Below are 24,369 nucleotides of genomic sequence, written 5' to 3'. Positions count from 1 at the left end.
TCCTTTTTAATTCTCTGACTGGTATTATTGACAGAGCTTATTAGTTATCATTTCTTGATTCCTTTGATGCCACATGAATCAACTTAAAATAAATCCAAAAGGGGTAAGTTCCAAATAGTATGTATCTAGGGAAGCGTGCTCTGAATAAAGAATTTCCTAAACATAAGTTGTAGCCAACGGTGCTGGCCAACTTATTTTTCAACATTGGAATGATTCTGGTTGTATTTATGCCCCTGAATCAAAAGTTCAACTAGATTATATGTGAAAATTTTGAAGATTAAGAAGCACATCAGCTGCATAACAGACGACTCCAACTTAGTGACAGACATGAACTCCCTGGCTCTCCTGCCACCTCCTCTCTGCCCCTGTCTTCATTCATCCTCTGACATCTCCCATCTCAGGTGGTGAGATCACCGTCTACCTGGCCACCTACAACCACAAGACCCTGGAGTCACTCTTGCCACTTCCATTTTTCACATCCACCATATCCGATAGCTCACCCATTCCTGTTCATTTTACTACCTAAATATCTCCATGATTCGTTGAATTATTGAAAACTTAGGATATTTAAACATTGTGTCAGCTATTGGGGCTATAAAGACAAAACAAGATGCGGTTTCTTTTCTGTTTTATCTCTAGAGAAGCTTCTTTTGGTTCTCATCTGATCTGAGGGAGGAACTAATATAGCAGCTTCCTAATACTAGGAGGCTGAAGTTTCATAGAAGGAGGAGGGAGAAAAGAAGGAGGCATCATAAAAGATCAGTGGTTGGTAAAACTGTAAGCAGACAGACAGTACAAGACTACCAGCTCAGTGACACGGGGACAATTATCTCGCTTATTGTATCATGGCTGTGGTATGCAGCAGACACTCAAAAAGAGTGGCTCTACTCTGATGGCAGCACCAGAGGGGAGGCACTCCTGCCCCTAATCCCTTGCCTGCAGCCACAACTGCTCTTGTGGAAGCATTCTCTCCCTGTGAAAACTAACCGGGCATCACCTGCTTGAAAACCTTTCTAGTATCCTACACTCTAACACTTTCCCCAGACCTGTGGTTTGCTGTTTATATTGCCCGGCTTTTGCGTCAGAAATCTTCTTCTCCATCAGACAAAATTCCATTTATCTGAGGCTCTCCTTTACGAGAGCATCATCGCTCTCCAAGGGTGAGGTGGTTTCTCCTCTGGGCCCTCGTGCACTTTTTGGTCACAAATGTGGATGTGTTTCCATATCTGCCTCTCTCTGTAGACTGAGCTCTTGGAGGCTGGGACCGTATCTTATTCTTCCTTTTCAGGATCTGGCACATAGTAGGCTCTCAATAAATACTTAATGATATGGAGTCAGTGGCGGCTGAATATCTCCTACATATTCTGAATATCTTTCATCTATTGCCAGACACACGTGAAGCTGCAGTTATTAGTGTTTTCTCCTTTAACTAATAGTTATCCTGCCTATTATGTTTTGCAAACTTGGTGACTGTTAACCGTTGAAAAATACACAGAAATCTTGCTGTTCTGGATTACAATTGAATAGGACGATCTCAGAGACAGGTCAATATTGTAGAATCTAGGCAGTAGGGTACCACTATTTCAACTTCTCTGTATGGTTGAAATTTTTCATAATGAAAAAATGAAATACAACGTTCAATTAGGAGAACTGGAAGGGGAAACAATATACAAATGAGAGTGGATGAAGCAAAGCCGTGTCAGACACGGGCATACTGTCTGTTCAGAATCACTACAGCAGCATGGCAGGCCGTGACTACAGGGCACGCATCCTTCAGACACGGGGAGCTGCCCGGACAGTACAGGCTTTAGGCTTTCCCGGTTGTTTCTTTTCTGTGTGTGTGAACCTTTGTGATTAGCGACGGCGCTGCTTCTCAGTAGCTTTGTGTGTGTGTGTGTGTGTGTGTGTGTGTCTTGTTCCCCAATTGCCCTATTAGCTTCCTTAGTTAGCAAGATGTCAACATCAGCATATACAGCAGCATTTTAAGACTCTCACTGTGACGAACATAATAGAAGTCGCTCAAATAAGAACTGTGTGCAACTTATCTTTAGCTGTCGGTGTAGATGGAACTGTGCATTATGGGGCTGAGTGATCTAGACATGTGATGACAGCTTGTGTTGCTCTCAGAGAAACGAGTTATAGTTCCCATGATTTTGGCTCAGGTCCACTATTGCTTCCTGAGCGATGCTAATGCACATCGCAGGCCGTATTTTTCTATAGTGTTTACTTGGGCTCTGACTGGCATGCTTAGGGTTTTATGTTTTACTTCAGAGGATCATGCGGAATTCTTCCTCTGGTTTCAACCATCATAGCGGCCACACTGGAGTTGGGTTGTTAGGCTTCTAAAACCTAATTCGACTTGACAGCCCTTAAACACAGGGCTGCTTAACTGAGAACGGCCTACGATAAAGGTTTCGCAACTTGTTTCAGTCAGTTAGATTCAAATCTAGCTATGGTGAGATTACGTGTGAGTTTTATTTCATTCTAAATTTCTACAATGAATAAACATTTCTTTAACTTTTTAAATTATGAAGTATAGAGAATAATTTGGCATAGTCAAGTACTCAACATCTTAAACAGATGTGAGCATTTTGCTCTATCTGATTAAAACCGCTTTTATTATTGTTGAAGAAATAAAATATTTCAGATATAAAGTCCTCACTCCCCAGTTCCTTTCCACTCCTTCCTTATTTCCCCTGAGGTAACCACCATCCTGAAGTTGGTGCGTTTTCATTCCCAAACATACTTCTGTATTTTCTACTTCATATGCATATACCCATAAATAACATAGTATTATTTTCCGTTTTTAGATTTTATAGTAGTGGTATCATCCTCTATTGATCTTTCTGCAATTTTTGTTTTTTCACTCAATACTATATTTTGAGATTTATCCATGTTTATAATTAAGATATAATTCATATTAACTGTTATATAGGTTTATATTATATATATACTCTATAGTCCATTTTTTTCTCTACTGATGAACAATTTTGCTATTGCAAACAATGTTGCTTTGAATATCCTTTTATGTTTTCTTGTGTACCTGAGTGATTCTCTTAGGAGAAGAATTGCCGGGTGATAAGATTAAACTTCACAGGATTATCAAATTACTCCCCAGATGGTTATATGAATTTACATGAGCATTATTTTTATCACCATAGAAATGTTTTGTGTGTGTGTGTGTGTAAATACAAGTAAGTCTGCCTGTAGGAACCTCAGTATGTAGAACTTAGGTACTTTATAGCAACCAATAGAGACAAAATGGAAATAGAGGGCGATGGTCTATGTCTGGGCCTCCTAAGAGCTAAATTTTAATTGGGGTGAGTTCTAAGACAAGTTCAAAATTGTTGGTTCAAAAAAAAAAAAAAAATCAAACTTGCCATTGGTACTGACAGAGCAAAATGTGAGTATGGTAGGAACCCATACTGATTAGTGGCAATTCTCACAACTTCCCTTCTTCATGTCAGGCTTGGGGGGGCAGTCATCTCACAGACTCGGAACAAGTCCCATCGACCTCACAAAGCTTCCTCTTGTGAGGAATCATCTCTATTCTTCATACAAGTTTTGATGGAAAAGTCTTTGTTTTTTTAAAAAATAATACTAGGTGGGTGCAAAAGTAATTGCGGTTTTTGCAATTATTAACCTTTTAAACCACAATTACTTCTGCACCAAACTAACAGCTCTTTGGGAGAAGTAAGAGTAAATAGAAACTCACACTGTCACAGTAATAATGTTTTTACAAACAAAACACAACAAATCCAACCCAGTTGTCATCAGGGGCAGGAGCCTACCATTTCTCATGTTCCGTTAAAAGGTCCTATATTGAACAAACGATACAAATACTGAAAGCTTCAGTGATGGAGACCAACATGGTGCTGGGTTGGGGGTGCTTATTTTGAGAACAGCGTCACTGTCTCCCCACACACCCTGCAAACCACACCCATAATGGTCAGCAAATGACAGGAGCTTGTTACCACATGTTGTAAAGCAATGGCTGGAATATGTTTTCCTGTTCGAACACACCTGAGGGATACGACACATTTCCATCATTAACTACGGCTTACTGTGGCAGTATAATGTGAAGGAAGGAGAGAATTTTTAAAATTACCCTCAATTTCAGGTGATTTTGCCAGGCTATTCCACGTTCACCATCATTGAGAACAGATGTCGTAGTGCCGTGGTTCTCAATTTTGGCTGCACATTTGTATTGCGGGGGGAGCTTTAAGCAACATTCTGATTTAACTGATTCGGGTGGAGTCTGGGCCTTGGCATTTCAAACTGCTCTCACGGTGATTCTAATGTGCAGCCATGGTGAGAAGCTCTGCTTTTCCCTGAGCTTGCCATCCTCAAACTTTACTGTACCCCAGACGGACCTGAAGGGCCTGCAGCACACAGGCTGCTGGGCCCCAGTCTCAGAGTTTCTGGTTCGTTGGGTCTGGGGTGGGGCCCCCGCTTCCAGAACCACTGTCCTCAACCAAAAAAGATTTAAGCTACATTTATTGACCCTTTCGAAGATATTTATAGAAAAGCTTCTACTATATGCATATTCAACTGTTCCTTAGTTAGTTAACATTTCAGTACAGAATACACTAACACACTATTTCCTTTTTAGGAACAATCTACATTCATCATTAAAAAGAACCTAACAATATCAATCCTAAAAAAGAAAGTATAAAAGTTGCTTGTTTTCTCCCATCCCCTAACTAAGGGGTTGGCAAATTTTTTTCTGTAAAGAGCCAGATCGCAAGTATTTTTCGCATTGCAGGCCACGTGGTCTCTGTTGCAAGTACTTAGCTCTGCTCTTGTAGAGTAACAGCAGCTACAGAATTACGTGTAAATGATGAGTGTGGCCATGTCCCAATAAAACTTTACTTACAAAAATAGGCAGAGAGCTGGATTAGGTACATGGGCCATAGTTTGGGGACCTCGACCCACGTCCCAGGCATACTCACTGCTGACAGTGTCTGGATTATGTACCTCCAGATATTTTCTTTGCTTACATAAACCTAAATGTTATGTCTGTATGCTCATATAAAAATAGACGAGTATGTATATGCATATACCTTTTTGTTTGCTTCTTTTTAAGTGGAATCATCAGGCAGATATAATTTCTTATCCATTAGTCAGACAAAGAGTGATGTGAGCAAATAGGCATTTTCATATATTGTTATGTATAAAAATGTTACGTTGAATAAGCAACATTTTAACTAGAAATATTTGTAGTCTCAAAAACTGATAGAAACCTAAGGGTCCATCGAAAGGGGATTATTTAAATAAATAGGGTAAGCTATACAATAGAATAGTATGCTCATGTTAAAAGAAACAGAGTATACTGCTATGGAAAGAAGTCCATGGTAAATTAGTAAAAAATAACAAAGTCGCAATACATAAACAGTTTTAAAAGCAATTATTATCAGGAGAGTAATTCAACACTTACTTAAAATATAGTTTGAAACCTACTCTCCCATCTAGCTTAAGATTACCTAAAACATGGGGAGGGGCTTATTTTACCCTCTGATAGGATATCACATTTGATTCTCAAGTGATTTAATAATTTTTAAATGAACTCTCAAAGTAGTGTGTTGCTTTATGCACTTTGCCTTTCAAAGCTTTCCAGCATGTTTTGCTGAACACCATGGTTGCGATCACCTGGAAATGTCAGTCAAGTGTTCGTGAGAACCTGGTGTCCAGGTGGAATGGCAATTTAGTCCAATTGGATATGGCAGTTTTTACAAAACTGCTCTTAGTAGGAACGGACAAAGAGAAAGATGTAAATATGCATCGCATGAAAGAGTCCATTGCTCTTCCAGCCTGTGAGTTCCCATTCTCACCTGTGGGCACACATTAAGAAATCTGTGAGTCATGGCAAGTTGTGAAAATTGAAAGCCGTGTTGCTTAAATGATAAAATTAGAAATAATGTGAAAGAAGGCTTAATTTTTTTTAAATGCCGTGACAAATGCAAATTTTCAGTTTTGATGTCTAATTTGAGGACCTGAAACAAGGCTTTTAATCAATGTATTATACATCAAATTGATACTGTTAACTTCTGATTATTCAAATGAATAAAATATTCATGGAGAAATGCCCAAAGTTTTCCATTTCTCAGACCCTCCCCCCTATTAATTATCATGCCTAGGAGCCTTTCAGTAAACGCAGCAGTCATCAGGCCGACGGAATCTGACAGGCCAGCAAAGCCTGATTACACTGGTACTCTGCGGCACTTTGATGTCCTGGAAACGAAGAGACAGAGGGGCAAATTGGGTAGCACGTTATGTTAATGACTTGATTTAATCCAGCCACTAAACTTTATGTAGCCCGTTAAAAAAGATGCTAACACCAATTACGCCACTTTGGAAAGGAAAGGAGGGGACAAGCATTTCATTCTGACAAAGTGAAGCTCATAAATGTTGTAAATGAAATGAAACAAAATGAAGTAATCTATGATTAATTATACATCACAGACGTGAAGAAAAGCGGAAGAACCAAGTAATATGTCTAAGTCCTGGGAAATCCGTTAGATTCCTTTTAAGGATCGACATTTCTAAGCAATAACTATGAGCTGTCAGATTCAGTAACATGGAGAAAAAGCTGAATGATCTTAAATTGCTTACATAGTGTAGTAGATAATTCAAATTCATAGTTTAATTGGCATAAATGATATTTATCCAGGACACTACTTCTAAGTCTCAATTTTATGACAGTATGGTAGAAGCAATTAAAAACAAACCTATAAAGTCGGATAACCACAGAGTAGGGTTATCCACTTTTTAACTAGACTCTGTGCCTCTAATCGATCCTTTACATTACTGATGGTATGATCCTTTAAAATGTGATTCAAGAGTGTAAACTCCATAAGAGCAAAAGACGTATTCTCTTATTCACTGCTATACTCCCAGTCTCTAAAATCAGGCGGGGTACACAATAAATGCCCATGAAATACCTGTTTAATGAATAAGTGATTTTCTTCCCTATCCCTTGAAAATCCTCATTGGCTGCTCACAGAATCTCAGGATAGACTTCAGCCGCCTCAATGCAGAGGCCTCAATGCTCTGGACATGGCCAGCTTTCCAGAATATTTTTCTGGGGTTCCCCATGTGGGCCATAGGCTTAAGCCCAGCCATGTCCACATTCTCTCGAATTCTCATGCTTTTCTTCCTTTGGCCTCAAACGATCCCTCCTCGGCTTTCACTAACTGCCAATCATCTCCAGCACTTGGTTCCAGCTTCAGGGACTCTAAGAAGTCATCCCTGAGGAGCGTCCCTCCTGCTGAGCCAGGCGCCCCGCACCCCCCCAATGCTCCCAAGCACCCTGTACTTTCCACTCTCTGTTGACGACCATGTGTTGTGATCGTTTCCCCTGCAGACTGCGAATTCTTTCAGGCCAGGGAGTGCTTCTTTTGCAACACACAGTAGAGGCTAATGAATGAAGAACTGTTGTGAGAATTAGAGGAGAAATTACATAAGATGTGCTTAGCACATAGTAGCCATTCAATAACACCTTCCTTCTGGTGAAAGCCGTGTATCACTGTCCTGGGATTTCTACCTGAAGCCGTGCTTAAGGAGGAGACAAAAGAAGAAACTACTGAGCCACCAATATTTTTAAGCTTATGAAAGGTTTATGCCTCAACCGAAGTTGACGTCGTCAACAATGGAACCGATCGACACCCGTGCCTCCTGGTCCCACGCAGTGGGAAGAGCACAGCACGGCTTCTGCAGAGCTCCTGCCAGCCTCACAGCGACCTGAGTCCAATATGCGGACACATGACGCACACCCAAATCCAAGGGTATTCCACAATAGAAGTGGTCTGCAGCTGTACTACACGTCCATGTTATGAAGGACCAACACAGAGGAAGGCTGACAAACCGGTGTGGATTAAGAGACATGAAAACTAAATGCAAAGTGTGATCTGGGTAGGAGCCTGGACCAGATCGAGAAAATGGTATAGAGGATACCACTGGGACCAGTGAAAAATTCTAATGAGCACTGTAGATTAGGTACTAGTAGTACATGATTGTTCTGAAGTATTTAGGGGTAACAGGGCACGATTCACGCAACTCTCGAATGATTCACTACAACTATGTAAGAATGTGTGTAATAAGTACATACATATGTGCGCATATACACATGGGAGAGAGAAGAGAAATGATAACAAAAACGTGTAGCAAAATGTTAACCACTGGTGGTCATGGCTGAAGAGTGTGCAGTTCTTTGTCCCACTTTCACAATCTTAAAGAAGAAAGTCCCAGGACTCATTAAATGATTTGCTAAAGCAGCACACAGAAACAGCCACAATCACTAGAAAATGCTGTATGTCATATTTCACCGTGACAATGATCTCTTGAGTTCTGTTCCTATGTTTGCTGATATTATTTTACTATATTTGGTATACAGTTTAACAAAATGAATTTCACCTGTTAACATAAGATACTGGGCAGTACCTTCTATTAAAAGTAGAATTTTTAAAAGCACCTGGGAGCTGGTTAGTGGCGACTGAGTTATTGCTTAGAGCGGTTGCTTGCTTTAAATGACGTTCACACATTTGAGATGTCGTCTAAAACCATTGTATGAAATCACATTTTGGAATGGGAGCAAAGGCTGTATTAAGCCTTAGCAAAGTAACGCAATGACTGTCCCAGAAGTAATAAGGAAAAACCCCAGTTTATGCTAAAGGAAAAAGGTATGTGTACAATAGAATTAGTTGACTATTTCAGAGGAACAGTTCTTTCTCTCACTGAAGTTCTTTGTTAAACTGAAGTTCTTTATTCTACCTTCGCCACGGGCAACGCACCATCCCCCGGAGACACAGTTGCTGGCACTCACCCCTTCTCGCTGCAGGTGTCACGTGAGCTTCCCGACCTCAGCACACTGGTGTTTGGGGCCAGAGAGCTCTTGGCTGTGGGCTCTGTGCACTGTAGCAGGTTTAGCAGCAACCCTATGATGCCAGTAGCAGTCCCTCCCATCGTGACAACCAAAGATGTCTCCAGACGTTGCCAAATGTCCCTTGGGGGACAAAATCGCCTCTAGCTGAGAAGCACCGTCTAAGGCGGTATAATTAGATAACATTTTCCCATACTTTGCAAGCTACTTTTAGATTTCGATGAACACAATGTGTACAAAGTTAAATGAACTATTGCATTATCTCTCCAGTATCCACAGGATAAAATCCGAAACGTTTAGCCTTCTGCACTGTACTTGAGGCCCTGTGTTCCTCTACACAGAAAGGCTGCTCTACTTAGTGTATTCTTGCCTTTTGAAACACGAAACGTACATGCCTGCCTAGAAGTGCCCACAACTGTCTCTCTGCTGCCATATATCCCCATCTTTGAGATGTCACAGTTAGAGCAGGACACTCCTTTTTACTGTGGGACTGGCCACACTGAATGAATCAAGGGTGAACAACTGATAAAAATGGACGCAATCTGAGGCTAGACATGGCTAACCAGATCTCTCTCCTTGAGGCTGGGAATTTTTGCGTGGCTACCTTTGGGCAACAAGCAAGTGAGACAGAGAGTCAGCTTAAGCTGAGAGGAAGCAGTGATGCAGCACCCAAGAAAGGGAAGGGGGTGGGCGGGCCCGCTCATGGGCACCTCCTCTGCAAAGTCTACTGAAAAATCACTCCAAATTCCTCCCTCCTCTGAACTTCCTTCATTAGTTGCATGATTGTGAGCAAGTCACTTCATCTCTCAAGATCTCAGTTTGCTCCTTTGGAAAATGAGGAAGGGCTAGAAAACAGCTAATTCTTCTTCAGCTCAAATATCTGAGTCCGATATTACTATTGGTAGTGCGTCCCGACCACTGCTTTATGCTGGGATTTATCTGCTGCATTCCTACTGAACTTCTCACGAACACGCCTTCCCAGGTAATGGGGGTGCTCCCTGAGGGCAGGGCAGGGCCAGAGCACTGCACTGACCTCCTCAGAGGGAGGGATCACCAAGTGCAGATGGGGAGTCGCTGGGAATCCCTGGTTCACAACAGGAGGAAGGAGGGCTGTTTGGAGACTGACTGAATGAGAATATCCCTTTGTACCGGGACGGAGTCAACATCTCATTTCTCATATTTTCATGTTCAAAAGGTTAAACCACACAAGCATACAAAAATCCCGATGAGGCAGGCCAAGTCCTGCAGAAAACTCCTTACTGAGACGTGAGAAATGTCTGAAGCAAACACGCAGGCTTACTGTGCTTGATGTAATGAAGGGAGGTTCTTAATAAAGTGATGTGTGCACTTGACTGGGCCACAAGGGGCCCCGACATTTGGTCAAACATTCTGGGGGTGTCTGGGAGCGTGTGTCTGGATGAGATGAACACCTGACTCAGTTGCTGAGTAAAGCAGACTGCCCTCCCTAATGCGGGTGGGCATCTAATCAACGGAAGGCCCGAGTAGAACAACGGGTGGGTAAGAGGAGACTCCTCCTGCCCGACTGCCTTCACTGGGACTATGGTCTTGTCCTGCCTTCGGACTTGAACTGAAACACTGACTCTTCTTAAATCTCTAGCCTGCCTGCTTTCGGAACGGAACCACACCACTGACTCTCCTGGGTCTCCAGCTGGCCAACTGCACATGTTGGGACCTCTCAGTCTCCATAATCACGTGAGTCAATCCCTTCTAATAAATCTCTTTCTATATTTATACATCCTATGTTTTGCTTTTTTTCTGGAAATCCCTGACTAATACAAATGACTATAAAGCTAAATCCCACACAAGGAGCCCATTTTCCAATTGATTCCCATTATCAAAATTGTCTAATAGAAGGTAGAGAATTTCTATTCATTGGTTTGATAAATAATTGAACAATTTCAGACTTGATAAAGCAAAATAAAATTAAATTGAACTAAATGCTATAATTAAAAGTCTTCAGGGAACCATATACAAAATTCTTTCCCTTTCCCTGAAGTATCAATTTTGAACAATAAAGATTCCACGTATCAGGATGTTACAGGTTAAATGAGGTTATGATAATTAATAATTATGTAGTAATAAAACTATAACTTTAGACAGATGAACTGTTCTGTCTGCATTTATCAATCATTTGTATTTATCAGTCACAGAAACAAAGACTTTCTCTATGGAGACATCTGTGATAACTGAAATATTCTGTTCTATGCATTTGATCTGCACAGATTACGCTAAAAGTTTTAAGAGTTAAAAGAAGTATTGCAATTCTTACCAATACAGTAGAGATTCTAAAAACGAGTACAATTAATCATTATAGGAAAATTAACGTAGACAAATAGAAAAGCTAGAACTTTTTACTTTACTTTTTAAAAACTTTTTTATACCTGCTCTAGTAAGTGGTATACTTCCCATATAAATTAAAGTATAATTTTCTTTTCAAAGTTTCAGTTGACATACTACTTCTCAGCAATGTGCTACAAAACAAGCAAAATATACTTACGTGAGATAATTACTGTCTAAGAAGGTTTAATTTTTTTAGCAGAAATGAAGTAACTTTAGCAGTTTATTGGTAGACATATTTAGATATGAAGGGTCTATTAATTCACATTTGCACATTATTATAATTTTAAATGTCATCTCACATTTTGAATTCTTTAAAGTTCAGATTTGATTTAACACATCTTTATACAATGGTTCTGAAAAGAAGTTAGGGAAGTGAACTGGTTTAAGCAAGTACCTATTGAAGCTACTGAATGTTAGGTACTCTTAACACGCAAGCAAAACTAACGTTTACATGTTATAGTCCATTATATAATGAAACTGTAAATAAAAGTTTCTGATACTAGATGATTACTTGAATAAGATTATGATAAAATATTAATTTTTTCCCGGAAATATTTTTGCCTTAAGATGTTCATATATGAAACTGATATACTATGAATGAACATTTCTAGTTGGTGCCAAGTTACTGACCTGCTTGATATTCTTGGAGGTAGGACCCGGGATAATACACTCATCACTGTCAGAAGCTGATCTGTCTTCTTCATCTGTCAAAACACCAAAATTTTAGTGGTTTAAATCTGTTAAACTAGTTATATTTGTAGCTTGTGAAGTGGAGAGAAATAAGCTTACATTATAAGGATAACCTCAAAAGAACAATATGATAATCAGGTCTGAACCTTTTTTAGCAGCAAAGATATTTTCATTTACATTACATTTTAGAAAAGAGAAAAAAATGACAGAAAATTCCAAGTTTAGTTTTAGTAGAAACAAAGGAAATAAAAATACAGCTTGTTCTAATATGAACTTAAAAAAATAATTTTTTAAAAGAAGACAGGGTAATAGATACTTTCTTACAGCTTAACCAGTAATATTGTGTAAGAATCAAGTTATTATTATTTAAAAACATTTTAAAAAGTTTTATAGCTTTATTGTGTTAAAATGGACATACAATAAACTGCACACATTTAAAGTGCAAAATTTGATAATTTGACATATACATTAATTCCATGAAATCATCACACAAGGAAGACTGTGAACATAGCCATCAGCCCCAAAAGTTTCCTTAGGTCTTTTTGTAATCTCTTCACTTCTTCATCTCTCTTCCCATTTGTTCTTCCCAGGCAACAACTTAAATGCTGGCTGTCACTACAGATTAGTTTGCCTTCTATAGATATTTATATAAATTAAATAATGTCATAAATTGTCTTTTTTGTCTGAGTTTTTAGTTTTACTTTTTAAAAAGTTCTCTAGAATACTCCAGATGATAGTACAGAACCAAAAGAGAGTATAAAACCATTTAAAATATAATGTGGGGACACGGTCAGCAAAGCCACTATCATTCTATTGTGGCTCCAAGTGGAAATAAGCAGATTTGCCACAATTCCACCTGATCACAGCTGACGGGACTGAACCACGTCCATCATTTCTGTCGAGAAATAGGTATCATGAAGTAGATCCACTTAAATGAAGATGATCCAAAGGGCATACTCTAACAGATTAAACAAAGCTAAGAGTTAAATACACAATGTCAATTTAAAAAAGAAAGTCACCTTCCGGCTCCAATTCCTCAGTTATTTCTGTTTCATCTTCAGAAGAACTCAAACTTCGTTCTGCAAGCTGACCCATGGATAGTAAAGACACATCATCATCTTTTCCTTGTTGCATTTCCTCAGTATCGTCTTTTACCTTATCTACACAGCTTTCTTGAGAATCCTGAAGAAACAAAAGCACACTGATATGTTTATCACCGATTAGATCACATGTACAGCATTTTTGCTGAAGCACTTGAATAATAAAGTGTGTAAGCCTGAGATTTAAATATACAGATATGCAATATATATGATTCATTAGAAAATAATCACTTAAATTGTACAAATGAAAATATGCAGCTAAATGAAAATTATAAATTAAAAAGGAACAATGCATTAATCTCAAAATAAATTTTACATTAATTCACATATCTATTTGATATTATGCTAGTACCAGCATAATTGTACCTGTTACATGTGTCATATTTTTCACCTTTCTATTCCAAGGAAGTCACATACAAAAATAAGATCAATGCTGTGATTTCCTAATCCATGTCAATACAAAGACAAAGTCTTTAAGAACCAAATTAAACTTTTCAAAATAATTTTGATATAAATACATACCTCGGGAATATGTGAAACAGTTGGCACATTAATATCTATTTCTGGTGTATGTTCCACTTCTGGTGAAATTTCCTTTCTACTTTCAGGAGGAGCAGAAGTCTCCTTATAGTAATGTAAAAACATGCATGTAGGTTATTTTGTATTATTACTAAATCCCAAATCATTCTCTCTCTCACACACACACACACACACACACACACACACACACACACACACCACACACATATGCAGTTTAAGAACTGCAAGTGTATTTCATTGAAGCATTGTTTGTAATGTCAAAAAAGGGAGAGCTATGCAAATGTCCAACAATAGGGTATTAGTTAAATCAAATATGGTGCGTCTAAATACCTGAGGTTAATGTAACGATGAGAAACCTAATAATGTCCATCTGCACTTACTGACACTGAAGAGTTTACAATATAATGTTAAGTAAAAAAGCTAGTTATAGAACAATGTATATAGTTGTATACTGTTTTGTTAAAAAACAAACACTCAAACAAACATAGGTGTGTACATTTACACGAGAAAAAGTATGGAAAGAAATTAACCAAAATTCTATCTTTGGGTATCTAGATTTGGGGGAATTTAGTTTTGCTGTTTTAAATTTTTTGCTTATTTTTTTAAATTTTCTAATATTTATAGAATAATTATAAATTATGTTTAATTACTCATGTAATTAAACAATTGCCTATGCTAGAATAGGTACATGCTTTCTATGATCAATATTATCTTTTTTACTGTATCAAACATCAATTTATATCAACCATTATTCCATGGTTCATAAACTGATGTTTATTGTTAAACTATAGTTTATCATTTTTGCTATTTTAGAAGTTAACATGCCCAATATAGAAAATGTGAAAGATGAACAAGAAAACATAAAATAAATGAACAGAAATCCACATTCCCAAAACCCAATGATAATATCTGTTAATAACTAGTTAGATTTCTATTCCTTTATAATTAATTTTTAATGTAAATAAAAACAGTTTTTGGTTATACAGTGATAACTATATTGTAAATACAATATATATTGTAAATATAATAAATACAATGCAACAATTTATTTGTTGCATAAAAAAGCATTGTAACAAAATTTTCTGATATGAAACTTTGGGTAAACATAATTTTTAATGACAATACAAAATATTACCTTGAGAGGATATATCATGATTTAATGAACCACTTTACTAGTGTTGGATATTTTACTGGTTCATGATTTTTTGCTACTGTGGTTAATGTTGTAACAAACATTTCCATGGATGCCTTTTTTATATTCATGATCATTTTACTTAGGAATCGGGCTACCTGTGGTCAAATCCCAGATCTAATACTTTGATCTTGAGCAAGTTACTTAACCTGTGTAGACATTACTTTCCTGATCTTTAAATGGGAATATTTCTAGTATAAACATTAGAGTTGTTGTAAGGATTAACCGAAGTCAATGGATATGAAGCATTTAGTTCAGTGCCTGACACATAACGAAAGCATGATAAATGCTAGTTATAAAACATTGCTTGAATATCAATTGTTGAATTCATTTATTTAGAACATATATATTAAATGCTCTGTATATATCAGGTATTATTTTAAGCCCTGGGGAGAAAGAATATTTTGAAATGGGTGGTGGTTACATGGGCCTGTAAATATGGAAAATTTCATTGAGCTGTTGTGTGTTTAAGACTCATACCCTTTACTACAGAGAACTTTTTTTTACAAAGAAAGATGTTTTTAAAAAAATCGATGCAAGTGGATGGTGACTTGAGGGGTACAGTGGATACAGGATATATTTTGAAAGTACAGTTCACAGGTTTTGTGGATAAACTGGATGTAGGATGTGAGAAAAGAAGGCGTCAAAGGGATGCTTCCAATATTTCATGACTATGCAACTAGGTGAACGAGTAACTGAGAATGGGGAAAAAATGAAAGAGAAAAAGTTTGAAAGCGGCTTGATGAAATCAGGTTTGGTTTTTGACATGTTAACTTTAGATTCCTATCCAGTATATATGAAATAAGCAGTAAAAAGATAAATATGGAATTTGGCAGTGAGATCAAAATTGACAGTTTTAAATATGGGAGTGTCAGCATATAGATGCTTTTTACAACTAGGGGACTACATAAGATCTCTTAACGTAGATGTGGATTGAGAAGAGATGTCTCGGTCTGAAGTTTCACTGTTGAGGCACTTCAACAGTTAGAGATATGGTCCAGGAGAGGGAGAGAATAACTGGTAAAGTTGGAGACAAACAAAGAAGGCATGGAATCCCAGAGGCCAAGAGACGAGGGAGCAAGTATTCCATTATGTTCAGTGTTACTGGGGGATTAAGATGGGGACTGAGGTTTGACTACTGGATATGGTGAAGACAAAATCTGAGCAGAGTGAGTTTCAAGAAACAATATGAGGAAATGGAGACAAAGTTAAAACCATTTTTGAATGGTTTTTGTTTGTTTGGGTTTTGTTTGTTTGTTTGTTTTCTTTGGTAAATGGGGAGCAGAAGATTGGGGCAATAACTGGAGAGAAACATGGGGCCAAAGGAAGGTTTAGATTAAAGAGTAAGGACAACTAATACTTACACAGAGCGCCAAATTACTACACCTGTATCATTTATTTACAGCATTTGTTATGGGAAAAAACAATCAGTATTTTGAGTGTTCACTACTTACAGAACTCTGATGCGGTGCGATATCCACAAAAGACACCTTCTTCTCTACAGGTGTTAGACGTTGCCTTGGTTTAGGTGTTGGTGCCTAAGATAAACCAATATGTCAAACTGAGTATGATGAACATACATTTTAGATAGAGCTTCAGCTATTTATTTTTCTTTTTGTGGTTATTTGCTAGGTTTTACAGGAAATTCAAAGTCACTGTTACTCACCACAGCTACCGCGCTAACAGAGGATGCTGGAGGCGCTCTTTGCACAACTTCTGACTCTTCTTTGTGCAGGAAATTTCCTAAGTCTTCAGTTGTTGTGGATCCACTTGGCGGAAGGTAAGCAAATTTCCACTTCAGTATAACATGAATGGTTCCTGCAGGATGCTTTTCATGGTTTGTTAACTCAAATATTCCTGTCAAATCACAAAAATGACTTTAATTAATGCTAGAGTGAAGTTTTATTACCATAATAATTAAAGAAGAACAAAGAGAACTACCTACAACTTAAAAAGTAATTTTGGCTTTTACCTACAACCTAAATGACTTAGAGAATAAAACAAGGACAAAAGGGTCTGTGATAGGTTCATCTCTAAAGCAGACCGCTTTCAGAAGTTAAGGCCTCAAAGATAATACTGATTCAAAGATGAGAAAATTAAATTATAAATATTTTAATTCACTGAAATTAAATTCTGAGATTATTCAAAATTCTTAGCCATCCTCTAAGATATCATCTGGGTTATAGCTCAAATATCAACCTTCATTCTGATTTGAGTATTCTTGCAAGAATTGTCTTTATAGAAAAATATATTAAAATTTAAAGTTTCAAATAATTTCTATATCTAAAGGAGTCTTTGTATTACTATATAATTCTATTATAATTTTAAATATTTTATTGGAATTTGTTAAATTACTCCAAATAATAGCATAGCAAAAAATGTCCATAAGATAAACCATCCAAACATACAGCCAGTAACAAAAAGTACCATCTACCTATGTCTGTAATATTGAGTCACAAATTTTAATTATCGTACTAAATTTTTCAGTATGAAAAATCCCTGACTTGAAAAAAGAAATCTATATTTCAAGGATAATTTTGTTTAGAGGTGTCCTTTACTCAGTGCTCAAGTGTATATGACACATCTTTTAGTGGCTGGCTGGGAAAGAAAAAAACAAAACAACTCTAAAACAAAAGGATACGGGTGGAATATAGGTAGGTGATAATCTGTTATAGGCGCAGGTGAGCATTCCAGAATGGCTGAGTGAAGAGCTCAGTAAATCCTTTCCATAAGGAGCAACGATAAAACTAGACAGAAATGATCAGAAACAATACCCTAGTGAGCTACTTGTCCCTGGCTGAAGGTGAGACTTGTAGACTGCCTGAACTTTGAAGGCATTACCCAAACCATTCACTGAGCCCCAGGCAAAGGGCAGAAGTCTGCCATCCCAAGGTGTTTAAGCACAACCTCTGACCAATCATTGGCTGACCCAGGCTTAAAATTAAAGCAAGAATAAAACAAGCAGAAACTTAGCAGAGACATCAGTGGCTATAGTGAAGGAAAAAGACTATAGAATTAGTCTAGGCAAGCTGTAAAACAAAAACAGCAACAATAATCACCCCATAGATTGGGGAAGTTGGAATCTAGAGTTGCTAAAATATAGTATCCTAAATGTCCAATTTTAAGAGGAGAGAGAGAGAGAGAGAGAGAGAGAGAGAGAGAGAGAGAGAGAGAGAGAGAGAAACAGGAGAGTGTGATGTATACACAGGAAAAAAGCCATCACTATACATTTTCTGAGGGTGTCCAGATGTTAGACTTAGCAGACAAAGACCTCAGATCAGCTTTTATATGTTCAAAGAACTAAAATAAACCATATTTAAAGAATTAAAGGAAAGTGTGACGACAATGACTTCTAAAGCAGAGAACATAATAAACAGAAATTACAAAAAGAGAACTCAATAGAAATTCTGGAGTTGAAAAAGTGTAATTACTGAAATGAAAAAATCAATAGAAGGGCTAAACAGGAGATTTGAATTGGCAGAAGGAAGAATCAATGAATTTGAAGATTGATCAGGCCAGCCCGGTGGCTCAGGTGGTTGGAGCACGGTGCTCCTAACGCCGAGGTTGCTGGTTTGATTCCCACATGGGCCAGTGAGCTGTGCCCTTTACAGCTAAGACTGTGAACAACGGCTCTCCCTGGAGCTGGGCTGCCATGAACTGCTGAAGGGGAGGTCGGTGTGTGCTGCTATGGGCTACTGTGTGCTGCCAGGAGAGGCCGGTGGCCAGCAGCTGGTGAGAGCTGCTGTGAGCGACTGACCAATGACTGGCAACCGACTGCCTCAGCCGGGAGGGGCGGGGTGCAAGGCTCATAATACCAGCATGGACCAGGGAGCAGTGTCCTACACAACTAGACTGAGAAACGATGGCTTGAACTGGAGTTGGTGGGGGGGCGGTGAAGCTGAAGAAGGGAAAAAAAAGAAAATAAAGGAAATTATTAAAAAAAAAAAAATTGATCAGTTGAGATTTTCCAATTGGAAGAGGAAAAATGAAGAGAAATGAACAGAGTCTCAGAGACCTGTGGGACACCATTAGACATACAAACATGCGTAACGAGTCCAAGAAAAAGAAAAAAATGGCAGAAAATAATTCCAGAAATAATGGCAAGAAAACTTCCCAAATTTGGTTCATAACAGCATCCTACACATAAAGAAACTCAACAAATTCCAAGGAGGGTAGCACAAAGGGAACCATACCTAAACACTTCAGAGTTGACTTGTCAAAAGCTAAAAAAAAGAAAATCTTGATAACACTATCAAGTATGAAGGAGCCATAACAAGATTAACAGCTGATTTCTCATCAAAAATAATGGATGCCAGAAGTTAGTTGTCTGATGTACTCAAACTGCTTGAAGGAAAAAATAACTGATGACCAAAAATATTGTATCTAGCAAGACTGTCCTTCAAAAAATTAAAAGCAAAATAAAGACACATTCCCACAAAAATATGGTAATAACTATGTATAGTCCCAGGTGGGTTCTAAACTAGTCACGGGGATCACTTCTTAAATATATGAATGTCTAACTACTACGCTGTACACCCGAAATTAATATGACATAATACTGAATTTCAACTGTAATTGAAAAATTAAAAAAGGGGGAAAAGGTGAAGGGGAATAAGAGGTCCATTTTTAGGTATAAAACAAGTCATGGGGATGTAATATACAGCATAGGCAATATAGTCAATAATATTGTGATAGCATAGAATGGTGTCAGATGATTGCTGGGCTTCTGGTGACACTTCTTTAGGTACATAAATGTTGAATAATTACTGTGTACCCCTGAAACGAATACACTATTGTACGTTAGCTATATCTTTAATAAAAATCTTTAAAAAAAGACATTCCCAGATAACGATGATAAAGAGAATTCATTTCCAGCAGACCTGACTTATAAGACTTATTAAAGGAAGTGCTTGAAGCTGAAAGGAAGTGACATCAGATAGTAACTCAAATCAACACAAAGGAATAGAGACCAATAAAGGTAGTTACACAGTAATTATAAAAGATAGCATAAATATATTTTCCCCAATTTCTTCTCTTAACTGATTTAAAAGACAATTGCATAAAACAATAATTGCAAAATTACATTGTTGGACTTTTACAAAGACAAAACACATATGACAGTAACAGCACAAAGGAGGGGGAGGAAATGAAGCTGTATTGGCGCCAGGAAGTGACACCGGGCAGCAGAAGATGAAGAACATCAGAAATGGTAAATACATAAGTTAATGCAAAAGTCTGTAATTATGTGTGTTCTCCCTTCTCTTAATTTCTTTAAAGGACAAAAAGTTACATAAATCAATAATTACAACATTATATTGTCGGGTTCATAACAGATACTATATACATATGTCTGACAACAAGCACAAAGGAGGAGGGGAGGGAATGAAATTATCCCAGAGCTGATCTTCTGTATTTTAAGAGTTATTAGTATTAATTTTAAGTATATTATGATAAATTAAGAGGCATTGTAATTCCTGCAACAACCACTAAAAAAATAACTTAAAAAATATAACATGGCCCAAAGTTTAAGATTATCTGAGATGGTTAGGAAGAGTAGTTATAAACAGAACATGTCCGTAGCACTAAGGTTAGTTAGGTTTGTTTTGACAATTTCATAGAGTAAGAAACAGGCTTACCTGAGATACACCTGTCATGTGCCAATGAGATCAGAGGCACATTGGCTTTCCCTATGTAAATATTCTCTTGGGTATCACTATCATCAAACACATAAAAACTCAGAGACTCTGACTTAAGGTATCGATCCAAGTCCGTAGTCATTGGCACCGGGAAACACATGTGATCATCAAACTGGGGATCATTGCTACTGGGGATGATGGCTGTATCATGGTCTGCAAAATCAAAAAACTGGTACACGACATATGGGTGCGGCTGCAGGTGGCTCGCTCGGGACGGCAGGTGGTTGCAACATCTCACTGTAATATGAAGTTCGTTTAAGTTGCCATCGGCGCAGTCGGTAGAACTAAGCTGAGCAGTTTTGGGTGCTTGCTGACTTAACTGGAAAAACATACATATTTATATTATAGTAATAATACAATGAAAAGATAAACATCAGTTGCTAACCCCCACACAAGATAATTTTGTAAATGGACAAAAACCTGCATATTTTCACTTCATAGTGAATTTCTCAGTAAAAGCCTCTTGATTCTTATTCAACACCAATATTCACTGGAACATGTGTGAACAAATGATCCTATGCTATTAGCAATAAACATAGAAGACTGAACATACATTTAGAGATTGCTGTTAAAACCAAATAAAACCAAGGAAAAGGGAATCTGATGCTCTTTAATTCTATTTAATAATTAACAAGTAAAGTTAGCAGATGGGTCCAAAGATGAATGTTCTCTAGTTCACAATTTTATTAAGAGCTAATCCTTCGACCATTCTAGCTATGTGATCATAGCCCATTCTTTGGTGAGAATCCAATAAACTTGATGGCTCCTCTTCTCTCCCTGAGACAGAATCTGGTTATATTTGGCTTGGCCCTCATCCTGAACCAAGCAGATACCTGAGGCCAAGATTAGCCATTATTTCAAAGGCCAACTGTTATAAGAACAAGAGAACAGAATCAGAGATAAACCTTGGAGGGGATAAAAAGCTAGGATTGGGAGGACAGTTCAGAAGAGAGATGAGCATAAGGACGTTATTAGGCAGAGCTGGAAACTGCCCTATGGCCCCTCTGCTCAGGTAGCCAGTGCACAGGTATTTTAGCAAACAACTGCACTGACTGTCAGCCCTACCATAGCTGATGTGAACTGGGACAAAGAAATGTTAGTGTTTCAGTGCTTTGTTTATTTAGTATTGGAGAATTCTCTACCTTCCACAAAGGGACCCCTCTTTCGCTGCATTTCTGAATCTGAATTGTGCATCTGGGACCTCTGACTCTAGAGAAGTTTACTGGCGAAGGAACAATAGAACCTGTCTTAATCTCCTTAGTGGAGACATCTGGTGGTGTGGAGGCAGGAAATCTAGAAAGGGACTCACAATACTGCTTTCCCAGGGCTAGTGTGCATTTCAGCTATAGAAGGTTGTTGAGTGGAATAATTTACAAAGTACCCCCTCCACCTCTTCCCTGAAGTCTACCCACAAAAGCTGAAATTCTAACAGTAAAAGATCATTCAAGCCACAAGTGAAGTCTAAAAACCTTTAAATACAAAACTAAATAAATAATCTGGTATTTCTATTTCTAATGCCCTTTCTATAACAGCATTTCCCAAAGTGTGTTCTGCAGAATTGTAGTCCAGAAAGATGGCCTCTGAGAAAGGGGTGCCATTCTTACTTAAGTTTGGGAATCAATGTTATATTAGTCATGATTCTTTCATTGCAAGTTATAGAAACTAATTCCATCCAGCAAATATAACAGAAAGGGCCTTTAACATAAGGCTATCAGGCTAGTTCATGGAATTGTTACAGCAGAAACGTGGTTGGGCCTTAGGAAGGTAGTAGGACTGGAAAACCACCAGAATTCACTCTTTACCCAGTTTCCATTTCTCTGGGTGTGTGCCCACTATTCTCTCTCCAGACCCATTTTCTTTCCTTTGCTGGTTAACATGGTAGAAGATGGCTGTTCCATAGCTCCTAATTTTACGTGTTCCAGGCATGGAGAGTCTTGCCTTCTCTTTATCTTAGGAAGCAGAATCTGATGGGCTCCACTGGCTTCAGGTGGATATTCCGAATCATCAGTTACAGTTGGGTGGAGACTGGGTGAGGACAGGGTCATCAGACAGAAGCTTGCCCCAGTGGGCCCAGCCCCTTAGATTGGCAGTGAGGGCAGTTCCAAATGAAAAAAGATATTTATGACTCGAGCAGACACATTCCAAAACGTTTCTACTATATTCTGTCCCTTTCTTACTCAGCATAACTACATACTTTACGCTTCCTTTTGAGATTCGTATTACACACGAGAATTCCTAAAATCAAGGGCCCTGTTGAACTTTGCTCAATTCAGTGCTTGCTGCATTCATTGGATCATGGAATTCTTTTGGAAATACGGCCATTAAGACTCCATGAAACATAGTTTGGACAATGCTACCTTGAGTAATTGCAGTGAAATGTCCAGCTCTCAGTAGGAGAATATTTGTTTTGTATTCTTGGCATTTCAGAAAACTAACATGGGGAAACAGTTTGAAAGAAGAATAACTGACAGTCCAATACAAGCTACTTGTTTCCTTAACAGTAGAAAGTACAACGAAAGTCAGTTGATGTGTGATAATTATATTCCAATTCTATTTTTCAAAAGCATCCTGGGTAGTAGTACAAGGATGTCCCTTGGTGGTGATGAAACGATTCTGTATCTTGACGGTGGTGGCAGTTACATGAGCACAGACACGTGATAAAACTGCACAGAACTCTTCCTTCTTCTCCTCACCCACACATGTAAAACCTGATAAAATCTGAATCAGGTCTGTGGCTTAGTTAACAGCATTGTACCAATGTCCATTTCCTAGTTTTGATGTTGTACTACGGTTATGTAAGATCTTACAACTGGGAGAAGCTGGATGAAGGACCTCTCTACTATTTTTGTTACTTCCTGCAAGTCTATGAGTTTCAAAATAAAAAAGTTAGAAAAAGCCACTTGATGGTTGTGAAAGAAAATAATTCCAGTTTAAAGCATGACATATAAAGAAATAGTATAACATTTCTATGTCATAAAAAGGTCTTAAAAGCAAGCAAGCTTACCCATTGCATTTGCTCTGGCCCCTTAAAATTTGATGTTATATATCCCAAAGCCTTTGCCCGTTCTCGATAAAGTCGAATTGCTTGGTCCATGGGAACTCTTAATTGGAACCAGTATTCCACTGTGCCAAAATTTGGGATGGCTCCTTTAGTTCCTATAAATCAACACATAATTTGCTATTAAAACAGTCTCATAAATCAAACTATATACCAGTAAAAAAAATACATCAATGGTATTACATTAAAACTATAAATTTTATGCTGAGTAAAATAATATATGACTTGCACAAATGACGTGTGATTGGCAAATTACAGAGATGAAGAAAACAAAGCTACTTCTGCAAGTATGAGTTTCACTCTGTTAAATGTTATTAAAGAACTATGTCAAACTATGTTTGAGATATACCAATTTATACTAGTTCAATCATTCTAATATAAAAAATATCATTTAAATATAAAAAAAATCTAAGCATTGAATCAAATATTTCATGGATTCTATTAAATGCTGCAGTACATTTTTTAAACAAGTTGCACTCAATGTAGTCTGACAGATACAATATGAAACCTCAAAATTACAAATATGACATTCCACATTGTAATTCAACTTTCAAGAAATCTCTGTCACCCTTCCACTCTGCTGTGTCACAGGTATAGGGAACAATGCCATAGCTAGGCCACATATATACTGGATGTAGCGACCCTTGTATGACTGGGCCCTACCCACCCTCAGGACTCCTTTCAACTCAGGCAGCTTTTCATCTCTCTTCTTCTGTAAAGATTTCCTCTATGGCTCCCGGGCGACCTAAAAGCTCTCTCTGATTCCTTCACAGAAAGGAAGTATACGTGCTCATTAGGGCAACTGACTGCTTTGATACACCTGTTCACCAGTCTATTTCTCCACCACACTGTAA

The 24,369-nt window shown here is 37.9% G+C and overlaps 1 protein-coding gene across 5 annotated transcripts in view; it reads right to left on the bottom strand.

Moving 5' to 3' along the window:
• The window catches only part of RPGRIP1L (RPGRIP1 like), an 85,946-nt gene that overhangs the window by 17,766 nt on the left and 43,811 nt on the right, over positions 1-24,369 (bottom strand). For all 5 annotated transcript variants that reach the window (XM_074314869.2, XM_074314868.2, XM_019732369.3 and 2 more), the window contains 7 exons: positions 23,462-23,613; positions 20,398-20,776; positions 16,428-16,618; positions 16,216-16,299; positions 13,552-13,653; positions 12,949-13,111; positions 11,870-11,943 (listed from right to left, as the gene is read on the bottom strand). In XM_074314869.2, coding sequence (XP_074170970.2) covers positions 11,870-11,943; positions 12,949-13,111; positions 13,552-13,653; positions 16,216-16,299; positions 16,428-16,618; positions 20,398-20,776; positions 23,462-23,613 — 1,145 coding nt within the window. The remainder of the gene's footprint in view (positions 1-11,869; positions 11,944-12,948; positions 13,112-13,551; positions 13,654-16,215; positions 16,300-16,427; positions 16,619-20,397; positions 20,777-23,461; positions 23,614-24,369) is intronic.

Source organism: Rhinolophus sinicus, chromosome 8, assembly GCF_057876585.1.
Source record: "Rhinolophus sinicus isolate RSI-liver-muscle chromosome 8, RSI-T2T, whole genome shotgun sequence".
Taxonomy (NCBI): Eukaryota; Metazoa; Chordata; class Mammalia; order Chiroptera; family Rhinolophidae; genus Rhinolophus; species Rhinolophus sinicus.
This window is presented reverse-complemented; position numbering and strand designations above follow the sequence as displayed.